At 38.2% G+C, this 16,743-nt stretch overlaps 3 protein-coding genes across 5 annotated transcripts; 2 read left to right on the top strand and 1 right to left on the bottom strand.

The window, feature by feature from the left end:
* The first annotated feature begins 373 nt into the window (after positions 1-373).
* Positions 374-1,687, top strand: LOC147296704 (uncharacterized). The gene is made up of 3 exons (XM_086229554.1): positions 374-635; positions 1,379-1,545; positions 1,631-1,687. The coding sequence occupies exons 1-3, from the start codon at positions 374-376 to the stop codon at positions 1,685-1,687; spliced, it is 486 nt and encodes a 161-aa protein (XP_086085680.1).
* A 357-nt stretch (positions 1,688-2,044) lies between these two features.
* Positions 2,045-4,234, bottom strand: LOC147296703 (transferring glycosyl group transferase (DUF604)). Its single transcript, XM_086229551.1, has 3 exons — positions 3,302-4,234; positions 2,550-3,092; positions 2,045-2,155 (listed from the first exon to the last, which is right to left on the bottom strand). The coding sequence occupies exons 1-3, from the start codon at positions 4,232-4,234 to the stop codon at positions 2,045-2,047; spliced, it is 1,587 nt and encodes a 528-aa protein (XP_086085677.1).
* A 1,538-nt stretch (positions 4,235-5,772) lies between these two features.
* Positions 5,773-16,424, top strand: PHOT1 (phototropin 1). 3 transcript variants are annotated; one of them, XM_086242237.1, is made up of 25 exons: positions 5,773-6,181; positions 6,484-6,534; positions 7,763-8,534; positions 8,668-8,850; positions 9,328-9,419; positions 10,099-10,372; positions 10,511-10,727; positions 10,862-10,932; positions 11,012-11,118; positions 11,352-11,401; positions 11,564-11,668; positions 11,972-12,031; positions 12,111-12,200; positions 12,666-12,742; positions 12,996-13,080; positions 13,302-13,382; positions 13,565-13,668; positions 13,914-13,963; positions 14,263-14,369; positions 14,624-14,746; positions 15,019-15,070; positions 15,337-15,449; positions 15,721-15,861; positions 15,967-16,074; positions 16,214-16,424. In XM_086242237.1, the coding sequence occupies exons 3-24, from the start codon at positions 7,765-7,767 to the stop codon at positions 16,069-16,071; spliced, it is 3,057 nt and encodes a 1,018-aa protein (XP_086098363.1). In that variant the 5' UTR covers positions 5,773-6,181; positions 6,484-6,534; positions 7,763-7,764; the 3' UTR covers positions 16,072-16,074; positions 16,214-16,424. The 3 variants fall into 3 exon arrangements, with proteins under 3 accessions (XP_086098363.1, XP_086098352.1, XP_086098344.1); XM_086242226.1 differs by having other exon boundaries at positions 16,199-16,424; XM_086242218.1 differs by having other exon boundaries at positions 16,153-16,424.
* The last annotated feature ends 319 nt before the right edge of the window (positions 16,425-16,743 follow it).

Raw genomic sequence — 16,743 nt, 5'->3', positions numbered from 1 at the left:
TTGGATGTATAATATGACAAAAGTATTTTTATTTTATTTGAATAATTTCCAATTTCTCGACCAAAAAAAATAATTTCCAATTTCATTTTCTTAACCCAATACTTTCCAAGTTTCCTCTGAAAAAAAAGAACTATTTTCCAAGTTTGGGCCTTTCTTATTGGGCTACACGGAGGTCTATTAGAGCGCTCGAAGGTTCCAAGTTCCAATCCATCTAACTCACGCGCCGAAAAGTTTCCCGCCCAAAGTCGTTAAGAATCCCAACTAACCAGAACCCAAATCGCAACCCTGACATTCATATTCCCACATCTCAAATTGACTTTGACACCTCAACACCGTCGTCCCTCCCAAACCAAACCCTTCGTCTTTGACAAAAATGCAGCAGAGATTTTGGACTTACTCAAGTCGACCACATGAAGAGCATGCTGTGACCATCGGCAGCGTAGCACAGCCACCGCAGGTGATGAAGCACCACTCTCCAAGAACCAGAGTGGACGACACAGATGGCCTTCCGGTCTACGACCCGCGTTCCGGCGTCGGAAAGAAAGAGGCTTCGCGGTCGGTGGAGAAGTGGGTCCATGTTATTCCTGTGCTTGTGCTGTTCTGCCTCTTCGTCCTCTGGTGGTTCTCTTTCTCAGGTATTACAAATTTGGACAAAGTTTCAATCTTTTGGTTTTATCTGCTTGATTTATTTCATGGGGTTTCGGTTTCTTGATAATTGCCTGTTCATCCTTTTTGGGAAAATGGGTATTTTCTGTTTGCTCTGAAATTTGTTTCTTGGGATTTGTTTGGAAAATGATGGTGTTGTGTATGATTTATGAGGTTATTACTATACAAATTGTACATTTTCTTTAAAAAGCAATTAGTCTTTTTTAAATTTTCTGTTGATTCTATTGTCTGGTAGTTGAGCTTCACTTTGTACATGAGGTGGAAAATCTCGGAAAATTCAGTCGCAAAAAGACCATAATAATAGCAGTAAGCATTAGCATAATGGACCTACAGAAGAGATTGATCTAATCTGTAACTTACCTTGTGTTTCTTTGTGTTGTCTTGTTTCTGGGGAGATAAATTTGTGTTCTTGCATTGATTTTTTTGGAAAATGGTACTCTAGTATATGGTTTATAAGGTTATTATTATAAAAATTGTACATTTTTTTTGAAAAACAATTAGTCTTTTTAAGTTGTCCCTTCAATATCTCTTCTGTCCTAGTGCTTTTCTTTGTCTGGTAGTTGAGCTTCACTTTGTACATGAAATGGAAAATCTTTGAAATTTCAATGACCAGAAAAGAAAATATAATAGCAATAAGCACTAGCATAAGGGGCTTACAGAAAAGATAATCTTCATCTGTAACTTACTTTGTGTTTTCTTCGTTTGGAAACAGTAAAAGTGGTGAGCATAGACGGCAGAATTGCAGCCATACGTGAAACTGACATACCACTCCCTCTCAATGACAGTCGAATTATTGCAATCCTGGCAGCCATGGCTATATCACCATTTGCCTCAGTACCTCAGAATCCCACAGTCAACAATATAACTGATGTTCAATTGGTGAGTAAAGGTGATTGAAGCATAGTTTTTGTTATGCTATAACAAAATAGCTTTAAGAAATCTATTTCTGTCAATCTTGTATTAGGGGTTGAGATTCAATTCAAAACCCAACTATGTAGGTGTAAACAATTTAGGACTGTGATTCATGGGAAACTATGCGAAGATGTTCATAGATGTATTTTACTTGGCTTTGAGCCAAACTAGAACGGAACTTGTTGTAGTTAGAATTTACAGAGATAACAACAGAGCATGATGTGCTTGGATCAAATTTACATTGACAGTAAGAGCAATAAATTGTCAATTGTAGCTGGCTCATTTCATGATTGATGATATGTATTCAAAATTTTGCTTCTGTGGACTTTCTGGTGGAACTAAAGCTAACAAGTGTCCTTTCTGGTCTCTGTTCCCATTAAAAACTTGCCATTGGTTTTATTCCTATATGCCTGAAGAATCTTGGACGGTGGGAAACAGATACAAAAATAGATCAAGGAGGTGTTCCCTATTGCTTCGTCAATTCACTAACCTCACCTACTCGACAATTGTCAACCCATAAGTACATGGTCGATTTCTTCTGTGATGGAAGAATTCTACAGCAATCTCTCCTTGGTGACTGCAAAAGAAATTTTCTTTCAGTTAGTAATAGCATATTTCAATATAAATGCAGGAAAACCAGTAACCCTAATTGATATTTGGCTTGATTTTTTAACATGTTTTTTTATGTTGTGAAAGCAATTACACATGCAATTAGGTTGCACAAAGTGTTTGCATATTATCCACTATCCCTTTACAATGCACCAGATGTGATGAGAAAGAACCTCCCGACTCCTGTTTTGTGTTTTGGTTTTCTTAGGTTCATCTCACAAGTCACAACTCACATACCTTAAATGCAGAATTCTTATCTAAATAACTGTGGAAATTTGAATGCTAAACATCTTAGGTAACACATCCTGAAAAAACAAGCTTTCATACATTGTGTAAAAACCAATGTGTTTCCAACACCATACCTTTTCCCAACGGAGAGGATCTGGCCTTTTTAAGACTATGATGGTATCAATTTTTTCTGGTGAGTCCATTTTCCACCGGCAGTAAGGTCTGGAAACTTTATGACGGGCATAGTAACCAATAATTTTCTTTCTATCTTTATCATATTGATTCGAGCTCATATAGAAAATGAAGGGCTTCTGACATGGATGCTTGGACACAGGCCTAGTGTTAAATGCATATGCTGTGTAATCAGCTCTTCTGTACCAATTAAGAAAGGTTCTCGAGGGCATCTCTAATTCTCTGGGAGAGATGATTCCCCTAAATATTTGAACAACATAGCCCCATGAAATGGAGATGGACCAGTATCGATCGTTGTCATAGCAGATTGATTGTTGCATTATGCTAGATGAGTCGAGCCTGATGGATTGGAATAGATGTTGCAGTGCTTTCACTCTGGTCATACGTGGGAAGACTGGTTCCACTACATCAAGATGGTGAAGTGTTACCAGTGGAGTCACAGGATGAGAACCCAGAAGGCCTAGTAGGTCTCCATACACATCATACTGCACATTAACACAAGCACAACAAACAGCTTTTCAGTACTTTGCCATGTAAAAATTACATGTCAAAGTAAAACTACACAGAGGTCAACAATAAACAATTCAGTGTGAAATGTAAAACCACATTTGAGAACTCCCTCACCCTCAATTTCATTATAGGAAAGACCATGAGAAATGAAGACTCTATATAAATATGTGTGTGTTAGTCTTACCTGATGAAATCCAGTTTCCTTTGTAAGTGGCACGCCTAGCTCAGCCATACAAGCCTGAATTCTGTCATCACTGCCATACAACCCCGGATAGCGCTGAATGCACTTGTCCTGCATCTTTTCCAATTCCACTGCCAATGGATAGCTGATGGCAAATCCCCCTCCACCATATGCCATGGCATATGAGAAAAATATGTTCTGAATATGACTCTCGGATGAGCTTCCCACATAATAAAATTGTGTGTGGTCGTACTTGGAAAGAATCCTCACCACATTTTCCACCATGAAAACTGTGTCATCATCCCCCATCACAAACCATCTCACATCCTTCATTCCAAGCCTCAGTGTCTCCGAGACCACCCTTGAAATCCTCAATGCCGACCTCTGTCCTTGACGATTGGTGTACTTAAATCTCCTGGTGTCCCCCGAAATCCGAATCTCGGGCAGTTTCTCATTTCTCCTAGTCCTGACTCGTTTGTCCAGCCAAACCACCCCTCTAGTCTCCTTAGGCCTCCACCACACTTTGATGTATTCCTTCCTCTTCTCCCACAGATTAGATGAAGCTGCAATCCCAAACACAATGTGTTTAAGCTGTGTGTCATATCTCTCAGGCTTTTGTGGAATTGCAAGCACTTGTGAGGAGGGTTCATCATCTTCCTCCTCAAGTTTAACATCAGTGGAAGTGACATTGGTGAGGGATTGGAGGTGTTGTTCAGTGGAGGCATCTACAAGGGTCGGACAATCTGGGCGGTCAGAGGAGTAGAGGAGGTGGTTGGAAGAGTGGAGAATGTAGAGCATGGACATGATGAGGAAAACCCAAGTGAGGGTGGCTCTGAAGCCCATCATTTGAGACAGTGTAGGTGATGTCTTCTTGTCAGAGTCTTCAAATTTGTTGGTGCTCTTGTTGTTGATGTTGGTGCTGCTGCTGCCTCCCATTTCATTTCAGTGATTTTTGGTTGATTTGGAGAAAGGAGGTGGCAAATAGAGAAAGTTGGCCTGCCTGCCTTTCAAATTGTTCGGATCAAAGAGAGAGAGAGATAAGAGGGCGTGTTATGTGTCTTAAAAGTTTGTTATGGGATGAACGAAGTTGAATGCGAGGAACTTGCAAGTTTGTTGACCTTTTTGCCTGATGACACCTTTCTGTTCTGCCTGCATGTTTAAATTGCTAAGAAATGGAAAATGGAAAAGAAATTTCTATATGCACCCAAGCATTTGATCAATGAACCCCACATAAAAGAATCCCATGAGAAACAAAAACAAATACTATTTACAGACTTTTCCTTTTAACAGTTTTATTTATAGTAAGATGACAGGTGGTCTACCTTGAGCCCACAAGAACCCAGGCCTTCTAATCCCCCTTGTCTTTGGTTGTGAAGCAACCTGGAGCCCCCAATCAGCTGGGCCCATCTCTGTTGCAAGAATTGGAAAAGCCCATTTAGCCAGTTTGGGCACGGACTGTCAATCATGACCCAAAACAAACCCACATTTGAGGGAGTTTGATAATGACATGAGAGAGAGAGAGAGAGAGAGAGAGAGAGAGAGGTCCAGCCCAGTCCAGTGTGCATGACACAGACAATTTCTACTTGATGGCAACACATGGTGGCATGAGTCCCATGCTGTCCAAGGGGTTTGGGTGGGACCCACTAAGGCACTAATACTAGTAATAGTGTAATACTGAATTAGGCTGCCTGCGCCCTGCGGTGCCAGACAGAGTGAAAAGGGCAGCACTTGAGAGATCAAGCAGGCAGCCCAGCCAGCCAGCCAAGTGGGTGTGTCGTCCGATTTTGATATGACCCCCCATCAACCATCAAAGCCGTGAGAACGGATAAGATGTTTCTAAAAAGTAATCACGTGCCTCTGGGACCTACCACATGTGTGTGTTACCTCTGTACCACATAATTAATGCGTGACCACTATATATTTTTGTTTTTTAGCCTGGTTTATGTTGTCTGCCTTTGAATTTTACTGGTTAAAACTTATATTATTAGTATTATTTTTTATTTGAGGATGACAGATTTCAACTTGAAATTTTTTCTGAAAAGAAATATTATTAAACAAATTATAAGTTAATCAGGTTAAAACTTAGAACTTATATAGTTATATGCGTTAGGTGGTCTATCAAAAAGTCCAAATTATAAACTATTTGATGAAAAAAGGCAAGTAAATAGACAATACTTGAAAGTGGGTTATTGGATGAAAAGAGAGTAGAGAGAGAGACAGTTTTTCAATATTTGCATGATTAAGGTGGTGACTGGTGAGAAAGGAAGATAAATTTTTGCATTTGCTTTTCAGATGTTACTTATTTTGGACAAGTTGTCTTATTTTTTTAGCCGACTAGCACGACAAAAAAAGGACAATTCATTTTTGTCCTTAAATAACCTTTTTAAATTAATGATAATAACAAATTAAAGCTGCAAATTCCTAATGATAACATTCGCAGAAGTTTGAGCGCCACAAGTTGTGTATATACGAAGTTAGAAACCAAATGTTATCCTCTTCTCTTTTCCAATTTAAAAAGTCATATATATCTTCCTTTCTTTCTGGTCTGTTGTTTGTACTACTCAAGACTTTGAAGAAATGAAGAATGTTATGTACCACTAACTCTAGTCAGACACAAAAACACAAGAAGCATCGCTGAGTGAGAACTCCCAGTACTGTGCTTTGTGAAGGTCTCCTAGATCTGCTGCTGCTGCTTTTGCTTCTGCTTCTGCTTTTACTGTTTTTGTTGCTGCCAACCCATTTCCACCCTGTAAATAAGGAAAGCAGAAATCATTGGAGGAAAGAAGAGAGAGAGAGAGAGATTTGGAAGCAAAGGAAAAAATAAGAACTGTTTGTTTAGAGCAAGCAATTCATAATTATTGAGGACTAATAAGTAATAAGAAGGTATGTAATATATCATATATGTATGGGACTGTATATAGGAATATGTGCAAGAGCCATGTGAGTGTTTGGTGTACAGGGATGGGAGGCCAAACCCCTTTTGCCACAATCATTCTATCTTTCCTGTTTTCTGATGATTAGTATTTTTGCCCATAAAAGTGCTCCATCACCCATTATCTTCTCATCCCTTCTCTCTTTCTCTCTCACAAATTATCTTCTTGAAACAAACCCTTCAAATTTAGCTTGTTTTTGCTTATTTGAAACTCATTTATTTGCGAAATAGTTTGATCAGTTTTCCTCCTCAGGACAAGCATAGAGACCTTGTTTAGCAGACACAAGCTAGTTCACTTGATCAGGTACTACTTCAAAGTGTTCTATACAATCTTTGAATGTTTTCTCTAACAGTTCAGAGGGGAACTCCCTTCTTTTTCTGCAACTTTATCTCCCTTTCATGTTGCCATTCCAGTAGTACCTTGTGGCTGAATCAGGACTAATTTACAAAAATCTGTCATTGGGTAATTGATTATAGCTAGGTCCAATGGTTGTAGCTGTTAATTTATATATTCCTTGAATTTCTGAAAGTTCATTTCATTTTTCAACTATGCAATTACATGCTTATAGTTCACCAGCATATCAGTTCTTATTTTTTATTAGAATTTAAGCAAAATGATGCCTAATTCACTCTCATGGCCTCATTAGCAACAGAGAAGTGCTTGCTGTTGCTGTACGACAATTAATTATCATCATACCCACCTCCCATGCATCCTGACCTCTTGTTTTAGGTTTTGGTAGAAATTGAAATTGAAAGTGCATGCCAGCCCCTATTATTATTTCAGTCACCTAACTTGTCCCTTGGCCAACACTACTACCCCTCAAAATATGAAGTGCTGATCAGGGCTTAAAAGCTTTCAGAGTTTTCAGTGATGACCAAACCTATAAGCTTATCGGTTTGGTCAAGACCTTAAGGGTATAACTAAACACAAGTGATCGGTTTGGTAATCTTACTTGAAATGTCACAAACACCCTTGACATTGATCCTTATGCTTACTTCCCAATTTTGTTTAATTCTCAGTTCACATTACTCTCTAAGCGTCTATGTCACCAGTGTAGCTAGCTAATTCATTGTAAAGCTATTCCAACCCCACTCCCACAGTCCCACATGTGGGTGTAGTTAAGCATTGAATCAAGCAAATGAGCACCCTTACCACTCAATTATTTAGTCTTCACATCTATCACTTTTAAGCTTTAAGTTTGTTGATATATATGGACTCTATTAATTGGACTCCAATATGTATAATATCTTCAATAATTTAAAAATATATATGAATTCAATAATTATGCATTATATATGAGTGAAAAACATTTGTGTTATTTATTAGACTAATGTAGAATTGAATTATTAGCCATATAAACCGTTGGTTAGGTGAATTTTGAAACAATAGAACATGTTGAACTGTGAGATCACGTAACAATCACATTGGTTTAATATCAAGTTAAAACATTTTTGCATTAAGTTGAAGGACATGCTTCATATTAATTAATTATTAGGCTTGAATTAATTGTTTGGTTACTACTTTCATGCAGAGATGGAAGACGAACACTCTGACATCAATTCACCAACGCCAGCCTCCCTCATACCACCATTCCCAAGAGACTCACGAGGCTCACTCGAAGTCTTCAACCCCTCCAACTTCTCCTCATCAACCAGACCAACCAGCCCACCCTTCCGCCCCCAGCCCACGTGGCAATCCTGGATTGACCCACGTGGCAGTCTCCTCGAACCCGACCCCCCCACCAAGCTCTCCTCCAAGTCCGGCCGAGCCACCCCCCCTGACGAGCTCACAACCTCATGGATGGCCCTCAAGGACTTCCCTGCCACCCCACCACCACCGTCCCAACAACCATCTCCGCCGCTCATCCAGCAGACCATCTCCGCCGTTATCAGCGACACGTCAGCATCCGCCACCGCCGACGAACCCGTACTCTCCGGCGGAGCCGCCGCGCAGAGAGCGGCGGAGTGGGGTTTGGTGCTGAAGACGGACACCGAGACCGGCAAGCCGCAGGGAGTGAGCGTTAGGACTTCGGGCGGGGCGGACGACCCGAATTGCAAACCGGGTGCTTCTAGAAGGAACTCGAACAACTCGGTCCGGAGCTCGGGTGAGTTGTCGGACGACGGAGGAGGGAAGGAGAGAGGGTTTCCGAGAGCGTCGGAGGACCTGAAAGACGTGTTGTCGACGTTTCAGCAGACGTTCGTGGTTTCGGACGCTACCAAACCCGATTACCCGATCATGTACGCCAGTGCCGGGTTTTTCAAGATGACCGGGTACACCTCCAAAGAGGTCATTGGCAGGAACTGGTACTGTTACTGTGTAATTACAGTTTTAATTTCTGTTAATTACTTGACTTTTTTTTTTTAAATTTCTAACGGTAATAACGGTCTGAAGAAGGGTGTTTTTGACAATTTCGGGTCATGGGGTCCACTTGTGCAGCCGGTTTTTACAGGGCGCGGGTACGGACCCGGAAGACGTGGCCCAGATTCGGGAGGCTTTGCAAGTGAATGGAAGTTACTGTGGAAGGTTGCTGAATTACAAGAAAGATGGGACCCCTTTTTGGAATTTACTCACCATTGCACCCATCAAGGATGAAACCGGAAAAGTCCTCAAATTCATTGGGTTAGTTTTCTTTTTCAAATATTTTTCAAATTTAAAGTTTTAAATACGAACTTTTTTCTCGTAATATGATTGACGTGTGTTAGTCATATAATCAGTTATTATGAGAGAAATGTTGTATAATATTTTGTTTGGATGATTGAATCCATGATCATAATTTTGTAATCATAATTGTTATGCAAGTGGGGGTAGTGAAACATGCTCAGGCACGTGACTAATTGAGTAGAGTAGCTAGCAGCATGTTCCCCAGCCCCCAGAGACATAAACATGTAAAAGTCCAATTATTTACGTTACTTTTTTCAAACTGGGAAGCCCAACTCTGTGACTCTCACTTGGCAAATTCAATAGGACTTGGATTTTTATGGAGTGTAGCCTTGCAAGTTGCAACAAGGAGGGAATGTTGCAATTATGCATGAATTGATGGGTCCATACATGATGGGATGCTTATCTATGCTTTTCTTTTGTTTGATGATTTGGCAGAATGCTAGTGGAGGTGAGCAAGCATACTGAGGGGTCCAAGGATAAGATGCTGCGTCCCAATGGATTGCCTGAATCTTTGATTCGATATGATGGTGTTGTACACATCCTCTTTTACAGTTTGCTTTTTTGTTTTCAGTTTTAATTTGTTGAACCAGTACCAGTCATGAAGTTTAATGTTTCTTAATTTGTTATCATAGCTTAATGAACAATGATAAACTGATCATAAAACTTGACTAATTAAGCTGATTCGCTTAATGAAGTCTTAGAGTAGTAGCAGATTAATAGATTGTAAACCAATTTTCTAGAACCAAACCTACACAAATATATCTTGGAAACAATCTTTGTTTTATTTATAATGTGATTCCACCATCTTTGGAGCACACAAGGTGTTTGCAATGGAGTAGTAAGCCATCTGAAGACAGAAATGAACAGTGACATTAAATAATACCATTTATTTACCATTACAATGTAGTACTAGACTACAAGAGTACTAGGAAATGCAGAAATCTGTACTTCTAAGAAAAGCATTTGTCATTGTTGGGTTGTTAATATGCCATAGGGTTGATGTGTCTGAATAAGAAAGTGGGACTTTATTTTTTCCAGCAAGAGGATGGAAACTACGTGAAGTGAGCATCAATTTGATAGTAGAGACCAACATAAATGTTTTGAATCATAAATCTCTGACAGGCATATTTGCAGTAACTGATAAATGAAAGAATAAAAGTCTTATTCTGATTTGTTTGAGCTAACTGATAACTGGTGTTGTTGCAGCTCGGCAGAAAGAGATGGCTTCAAATTCAGTATCTGAACTTGTGCAGGCAGTGAAAAGGCCCAGGTCCCTTAGTGAATCGATGAATCGTCCCTTCATTCGAAAGTCAGGAGGTGGCAGGGCAGAGGAGGGAACAGAAGCTCTGGGGAGGAGAAACTCAGAGAGTGTGGCTCCACCTAGACGGAATTCACGTGGGGATATTAAATTGTCAATGCAGTGTATCAGTGAGTTGCCTGAGAAGAAACAGAGAAAAACTAGCCGACGCTCTTTCATGGGGTATGATTTCATTTTTCACACGAATAACTACTGAAAAATGATTAGTCATTTTACTTCACAACTTTGACATGCACTCTGAATTCCATACTTGAACTATATGATAAGGCTCTTCCCCCCACCTTCTTTTTCATGTTTTAGGATGATTAGGAAAAGTCAAACCCAAGCCAATCGTGAAAGCTTTGATGATGAAATGTCTCTGGATGTCTTTGAGAGTGACAATGATGAGAGACCTGACAGTGTTGATGACAAAGTTAGACAGAAGGAAATGAGGAAGGGTATTGATCTTGCTACAACACTAGAACGTATAGAGAAAAACTTTGTCATTACTGATCCAAGGCTGCCTGATAATCCCATTGTAAGATTCCGACTTCAAACCAAACCATTTGCTTCATTCTAACTATGCTTTTCGAATTCATCATTTGAATTTTCACAATCGAGTTGATTATGCAAGATGTAAGCATGTGATGTCTCTGAATGCTTGTATTTCAGATATTTGCATCTGACAGCTTCTTAGAGCTTACGGAGTACAGTCGTGAAGAAATATTGGGAAGAAATTGCAGGTGTGCTTCAATCTCAACTGTAAAGTTCCCAAAATGTTAGAAGAGGCTTCTAATTTGTCTTGTCGTTTGGTCTTCATAGGTTCCTGCAAGGACCTGAGACTGATCCAGCAACTGTGAGGAAAATAAGAGACGCAATTGACAACCAGACTGAAGTTACTGTACAGCTCATCAATTATACAAAAAGTGGTATGCTGTCTTTTACAATTTTAAAGTCTATACAGTATCAGCATGAAAGACTGACTTCACCATGCAAGTAATATTTGTCTTCATAAATGAACTGAGAAGATTACAGCATATGTTATGTTTCTAAAAATAATATACATTATTATGATGCTTTCAAGATTTTAACCTGAACCCTGACTAATAATTTAACATTTACCCCCTCCTAATTAGCTAAAGTATTTTTGCACTCAATCCAGGCAAAAAGTTCTGGAACGTGTTTCATCTGCAGCCTATGCGTGATCAAAAGGTACTCTTCTCAGATAATCTTTAGATGAAAGAAAACAGTGTCACTTTTTGATGCACACTTTTATTGTAGAGATATAATAAACAGACAAATAGATAATTACCAACAATAGAAAAGAATATGGAACTGAATTACATTTGCTATTTTACTTGTTTCCGTAAACAGGGGGAAGTACAGTATTTTATTGGGGTACAACTAGATGGCAGTCAGCACATTGAGCCTCTTCACAACTCTATTCCTGAAGATACCGTAAAAGAGAGTGAAAAACTGGTCTGAACTTTCTTCACATATTCTTCTTTTGCATTTCTTTTCCTAAGTTCTGCTCTTGAAGTTCTTTTTCAGTGTTAAGCTTATTTTCAAACAGTATACACCACTTGCAGTTATAAAGTTCCATAATAAAAGAAGCTGAGGTTCTTTCACTCTTAGTTTCCTCTTGAAAGCTACTAGCTCTGTCATATGTCAATTATCTGTTCTCACTGCTCACATTAGAGCAATATGCACTATCCATATGGTTCTTATCATAGCTATTGAATATTATTTTCTTTAAAGAGCTTCCTTGATGTCTACTTTCAGGTCAGAGAAACTGCAGAAAATGTTGATGAGGCAGCGAGAGAACTTCCTGATGCCAATGTGGTAATGCCTTGTTGTTAATGCATGTCTTCTTAAAATCTTATATTTTTACAAGTCTGACAGTAGTTTTCTCAACCTGCAGAAACCAGAAGATTTATGGATTAAGCATTCGAATGTTGTTCACCCAAAGCCTCATAGAAGGGATAGCCCCTCTTGGAGAGCCATTCAAAAGGTATTACTTGTTTCAATTATGGGTTTGTGTGCTGCATGTAATGAAAAAAGAATTTTTTTTGTTCTTTTTTCATGATTCAGGATTTGCTCTACGAAGTTTGGTTTGCAAGCTACTAAAATTGAATGGAAGCAACACTGCTTTTCAGAGTCATAGTTTATCTAAATGTACTTTAGCCCTTGTCTTATCTACTAAATTTAAGAGTAGAGACAGTATTTTACACAATTTTCCCTTTCAGGCTTGCATCATATTGTGGGTTTACTAGACTACTTATATTTTGTGGATTTATGTATGCATGGAACGGATTGGTTTTATTCAGTGTCAATTATCAGTTGAGAAACATGGCATGGATTTATCTTATACTTATAAATTTTTGTATCTTCAAGTATTAGGGTTTTCTTCTGTTGCTTTTCTTGATGATTTTCATCCTACCATGATAGATTGCTGAAGTAACCCCTGATATTGCAGATTCTAGATAGTGGAGAGCAAATAGGATTGAAACATTTTAAGCCCATAAATCCCTTGGGATCTGGTGATACTGGCAGGTTAGTATTTTCACTTGTCACATTTTTATTTCTTACCTAAGGTTTGCAGTATTAGTATTTGGAAATTGAGGAATATTAATTACCTGGTGGTTGTGGGTCTGATTCAAATCCATTGAACAGTATAATGGTCTGGAAACATTATGTGCCTTGAATACAATGTTGGAGGGCATAGTGTAAAAAAACTTAATTGATCTTTGATAGTACCTTCTGTTGCCATATTTTAATCATCCAACAATATATGTGCTTATGTCAGTGTGCATTTGGTGGAACTGTGTGGAACTGGTCAGTACTTTGCCATGAAAGCTATGGACAAGGGTGTCATGCTCAATCGTAACAAGGTATTGAAAATTCGAAACTAATTTTATGTATCTTGCTTACCTTATTTTCCTCATTTTAGGAGTCAATTTTTAATGTCAATCTGATTGTAACTTCCTGAAAAAATCCTGTTATTTAGAACTTAATCGTCGACCTAAATCTTTATGGCTCAAAGTTTTTGGGAATATTTTGATGCTGCTACTTGTATATCTCTTTACAGAACTCCTTTCATTCCCTCTTGCAGGTGCATAGAGCTTGTGCAGAGAGAGAGATCCTCGACATGTTGGATCACCCTTTTCTTCCTGCATTGTATGCTTCATTTCAGGTTAGAAACTCTACTATAAATCTCTGTATAAGATAGTCATAAATTACTAATAACTGGAGCCTGACTTATGGTTTCCAGGCCTGAAAACATCATTAATGGTTGTATTTGTCATTTATGTCAGGTGTTAATGATTATTTACATGTGGATTTCTTCAAACTTCACTGTCTATATATTCTTTGCAGACCAAAACACATGTTTGCCTGATTACTGATTACTACCCTGGTGGTGAACTCTTCATGCTTTTGGACAGACAACCAACTAAGGTCCTGAAGGAAGATGCTGTCAGGTAAATTATATGCAAAATAATAGGAATGCATAGGTCACAGAAAACTGGAAATTTGTAATGATAAATTTCAGCTGAAATTATGCGTTCAAATACCATTGCAGTTGCATTATTTGTTTTTTTCTAGATAATCTATATTCACAGTTTGGTCAGTCCATTGTATGCTAATTTGACTCCCATTCTCTTGTCTTATCAATGGCATTCTTAAGAAATGACTGAATGGTGTGTTGTGTTGTTGATGATTGTAGATTTTATGTTGCAGAGGTAGTTGTTGCATTGGAGTATCTTCACTGTCAGGGTAAGTTGTGTGTATCATTCACATATCTTGATATAATATATATCCATATGTATAAGGACAATGAAGTGATTATGCAAATCTATAATACATCTATAATATCCAATTCAAGTTTGTAGTGGAATATTTTGCTTCTAGAGGGAATATGAAACGTGGCCTGACTAATTATTGCCCTCAGTATGCATATGATGCTACTTCAGAGTGCTGCAATATTGTTTGTACTTAATAAAGTACAGGAATAACATATATCCTTGTATACTTCTATCTTCACCTGATTGAGTGTTCTGCTGTTTTCCTTGTAGGGATAATTTACAGGGATTTGAAGCCTGAAAATGTTTTACTTCAGAGCAATGGCCATTTGTCACTGACAGATTTTGATTTATCGTGTTTGACGTCTTGCAAACCACAGGTATCCCACCTCTTCAATGATTCAATCTTCTTACTTTGGAGCTCTCTTTTTTTTCCTGAAAAAGGAAAATTGAAAGAAAAATTCCCTTTTATTCTGAAATACAGACAGCAAAAATATATATTTCGGTTTTGTTAGAATAACTAAATAACTGACCTTTCTCTTGCATCTTAAGCTTTTTTGAGTAACTTCAAATCTTGGCACTTAAACTTTAAGCTTCTACAGTAGTTATTGACAGGGTTATGTTGTCCTTTCAGCTTTTGATTCCAAGCACAAACGAAAAGAAAAAGCATCAGAAACGTCAACAGACTCCAATATTCATGGCTGAACCAATGAGAGCATCAAATTCCTTTGTTGGCACTGAAGAGTACATAGCACCGGTCTGACACATTGAACATGCTCTTTTTATGTATACTTTTAACAGTTCCTTGATTTTAAAAAATGCAATGCTGCATGTTCTTATCTTGAAATAATTGCACCTATTTTTCGAGACAAGGTGCATATAAGCAACAGCGACAAAATATTGAACTTTAATATTTTTCTGCTGCTTATGCATAGGCATATGGTACCTAATTAATTTCCTTGTTATGGTCCAATCTTCAGGACACTTTATATTGACTAGCTGCTTAGGTATTTTTCACATCCTTTGCAGGAAATCATAACTGGAGCAGGCCACAGTAGTGCAGTGGACTGGTGGGCTCTTGGTAATTTACCCATTCATTTTCCTACTTCTAATATGGAAACTGTGCATAAGAATGAGAATAAACTATTTTCATCTCCTCATCATTGGAGTGTCTTAACTCTTCAAATTTTTTACTGATATTGCATTTGTTGTGCCTCAAATCATTGGACCCAAACAAGCAATATACTAGCATTCACTTCAGCATAAACATATGCATGACTGATATTCAAACTAGTCACCTTCCAAGTTCCAACTACCATCTTTTCTGATCAACTGCATCTTTTTTAGGTGTTCTTCTGTATGAAATGCTCTTCGGGTATACACCATTCAGGGGGAAAACAAGGCAAAAGACATTCGCCAATATTCTTCACAAGGATCTTAAATTTCCAGGAAGTAGATCGGTGAGATCTTCTGTTGTATCTATAGATATACATACCTATGTAGATGTGTATATCATTGCATATGTAATTCTTTATGTGTCGGAAAATGTATTTATGATTGTATGTTGTATTTTTGGAGGAGTCATTAGGATCTATAGAAAGCATGCAGTGCAATAGCAGTCGATGAAAAGAACATACACATTTTTTACTTTTTACCAAACTACAGTTTTGAATCAAACATTATATGCATGAACATAGAAAATAAAAGGGAAAATGAAATGTCTTAATGCAGGCAAGTCTCCAATCAAAGCAGTTAATGTATCGGTTGTTGCACCGCGACCCCAAAAACAGATTGGGCTCACAGGAAGGAGCAAATGAAATTAAGCGTCACCCCTTCTTCCGCGGTGTCAACTGGGCCCTAGTTCGCTGCATGGTAACAACAAAAGCTTTCAACTTTGCAATGCATGAAGTATAAAATGTGTCATATGTATGAGAATTGGAATGGAAGGTTATAAATTAAAAAAATCTTAATGTGCAGAACCCTCCTCAACTTGATGCCCCCCTCTTCATGACAACTGAAGCTGAAAAGGGAGCTAAAGTTGTGGATCCTGAGATGCAGGATTTACAAACAAATATTTTCTGAAAGGTATTTCTTCCCCCTCTTGTGTTTATAAGACTTGTGGTTTTGTCAGCATGCTATACACTTGCTTGCTTTCTTAATTAGGAATCCTCTGCTGCAAATTTGAGTACTTGAACTGCATCTCATTCAGTAACCATGAAGACAGGCTCTGGGAAGTGGGAACCTCATCATCTTGTTGAATAATTGAGGTCTAATATGGCTAATCCTGGAGGCTGTGTGAACTTTGTAGATGGAGCTTGAGGTCCTTAAACACTGTCTTCTGTATGATGTCTACAAAGTGTAATGTTTCTGTAATCTATGTGGGTTGGTACTCTAAAGTTTTGTTATTGAATTATTTCATTCATCCTGTTTGTTTCTGTCTCTGTCTTTCTTACTCCTTGCCTGTACAGCTCTACTTTTTTCAACTTCATCATGCCTCAATTTCTGTGCTATGCAAAACTTGGAAAATTTTACTTTTACTAACTCTGGATGGTACACCAGAATGCCACAATCCAGATGTCTTGTCTCAACAGAAAATTCAGCCCTGTTTGGTATTCTATTCAAAATATTTTTTTTCAAAAACAAAAAACACGATTTTAGTCAAAAAAACACGTTTGATAGACTATTTTCAAAAATAATTTTTTGAAAAAAATTCAAAAACATGCCTCTTTTTAAAAATGATAAAATATCGTTTTT

The sequence above is a fragment of the Dryas octopetala genome, chromosome 1 (assembly GCF_963921425.1).
Source record: "Dryas octopetala chromosome 1, drDryOcto1.1, whole genome shotgun sequence".
Taxonomy (NCBI): Eukaryota; Viridiplantae; Streptophyta; class Magnoliopsida; order Rosales; family Rosaceae; genus Dryas; species Dryas octopetala.
Note: the sequence above shows the minus strand (reverse complement) of the source record. Positions and strands in the feature narration are given on the sequence as shown.

Bases quoted from the DNA above. Each gene is read 5' to 3' on its own strand.
- PHOT1 (XM_086242237.1), top strand. From the start codon at position 7,765: ATGGAAGACGAACACTCTGACATCAATTCACCAACGCCAGCCTCCCTC. The intron at 11,119-11,351 runs GTATGCTGTCTT...CACTCAATCCAG, and splicing joins CATCAATTATACAAAAAGTG to GCAAAAAGTTCTGGAACGTG. The intron at 12,032-12,110 runs GTAATGCCTTGT...CTCAACCTGCAG, and splicing joins AACTTCCTGATGCCAATGTG to AAACCAGAAGATTTATGGAT.
- LOC147296703 (XM_086229551.1), bottom strand. From the start codon at position 4,234: ATGGGAGGCAGCAGCAGCACCAACATCAACAACAAGAGCACCAACAAA. The intron at 3,093-3,301 runs GTAAGACTAACA...GTTAATGTGCAG, and splicing joins AGGAAACTGGATTTCATCAG to TATGATGTGTATGGAGACCT. The intron at 2,156-2,549 runs GTATGGTGTTGG...TTTCTTTTGCAG, and splicing joins ATCCTCTCCGTTGGGAAAAG to TCACCAAGGAGAGATTGCTG.
- LOC147296704 (XM_086229554.1), top strand. From the start codon at position 374: ATGCAGCAGAGATTTTGGACTTACTCAAGTCGACCACATGAAGAGCAT. The intron at 636-1,378 runs GTATTACAAATT...GTTTGGAAACAG, and splicing joins CTGGTGGTTCTCTTTCTCAG to TAAAAGTGGTGAGCATAGAC. The intron at 1,546-1,630 runs GTGAGTAAAGGT...ATCTTGTATTAG, and splicing joins ATATAACTGATGTTCAATTG to GGGTTGAGATTCAATTCAAA.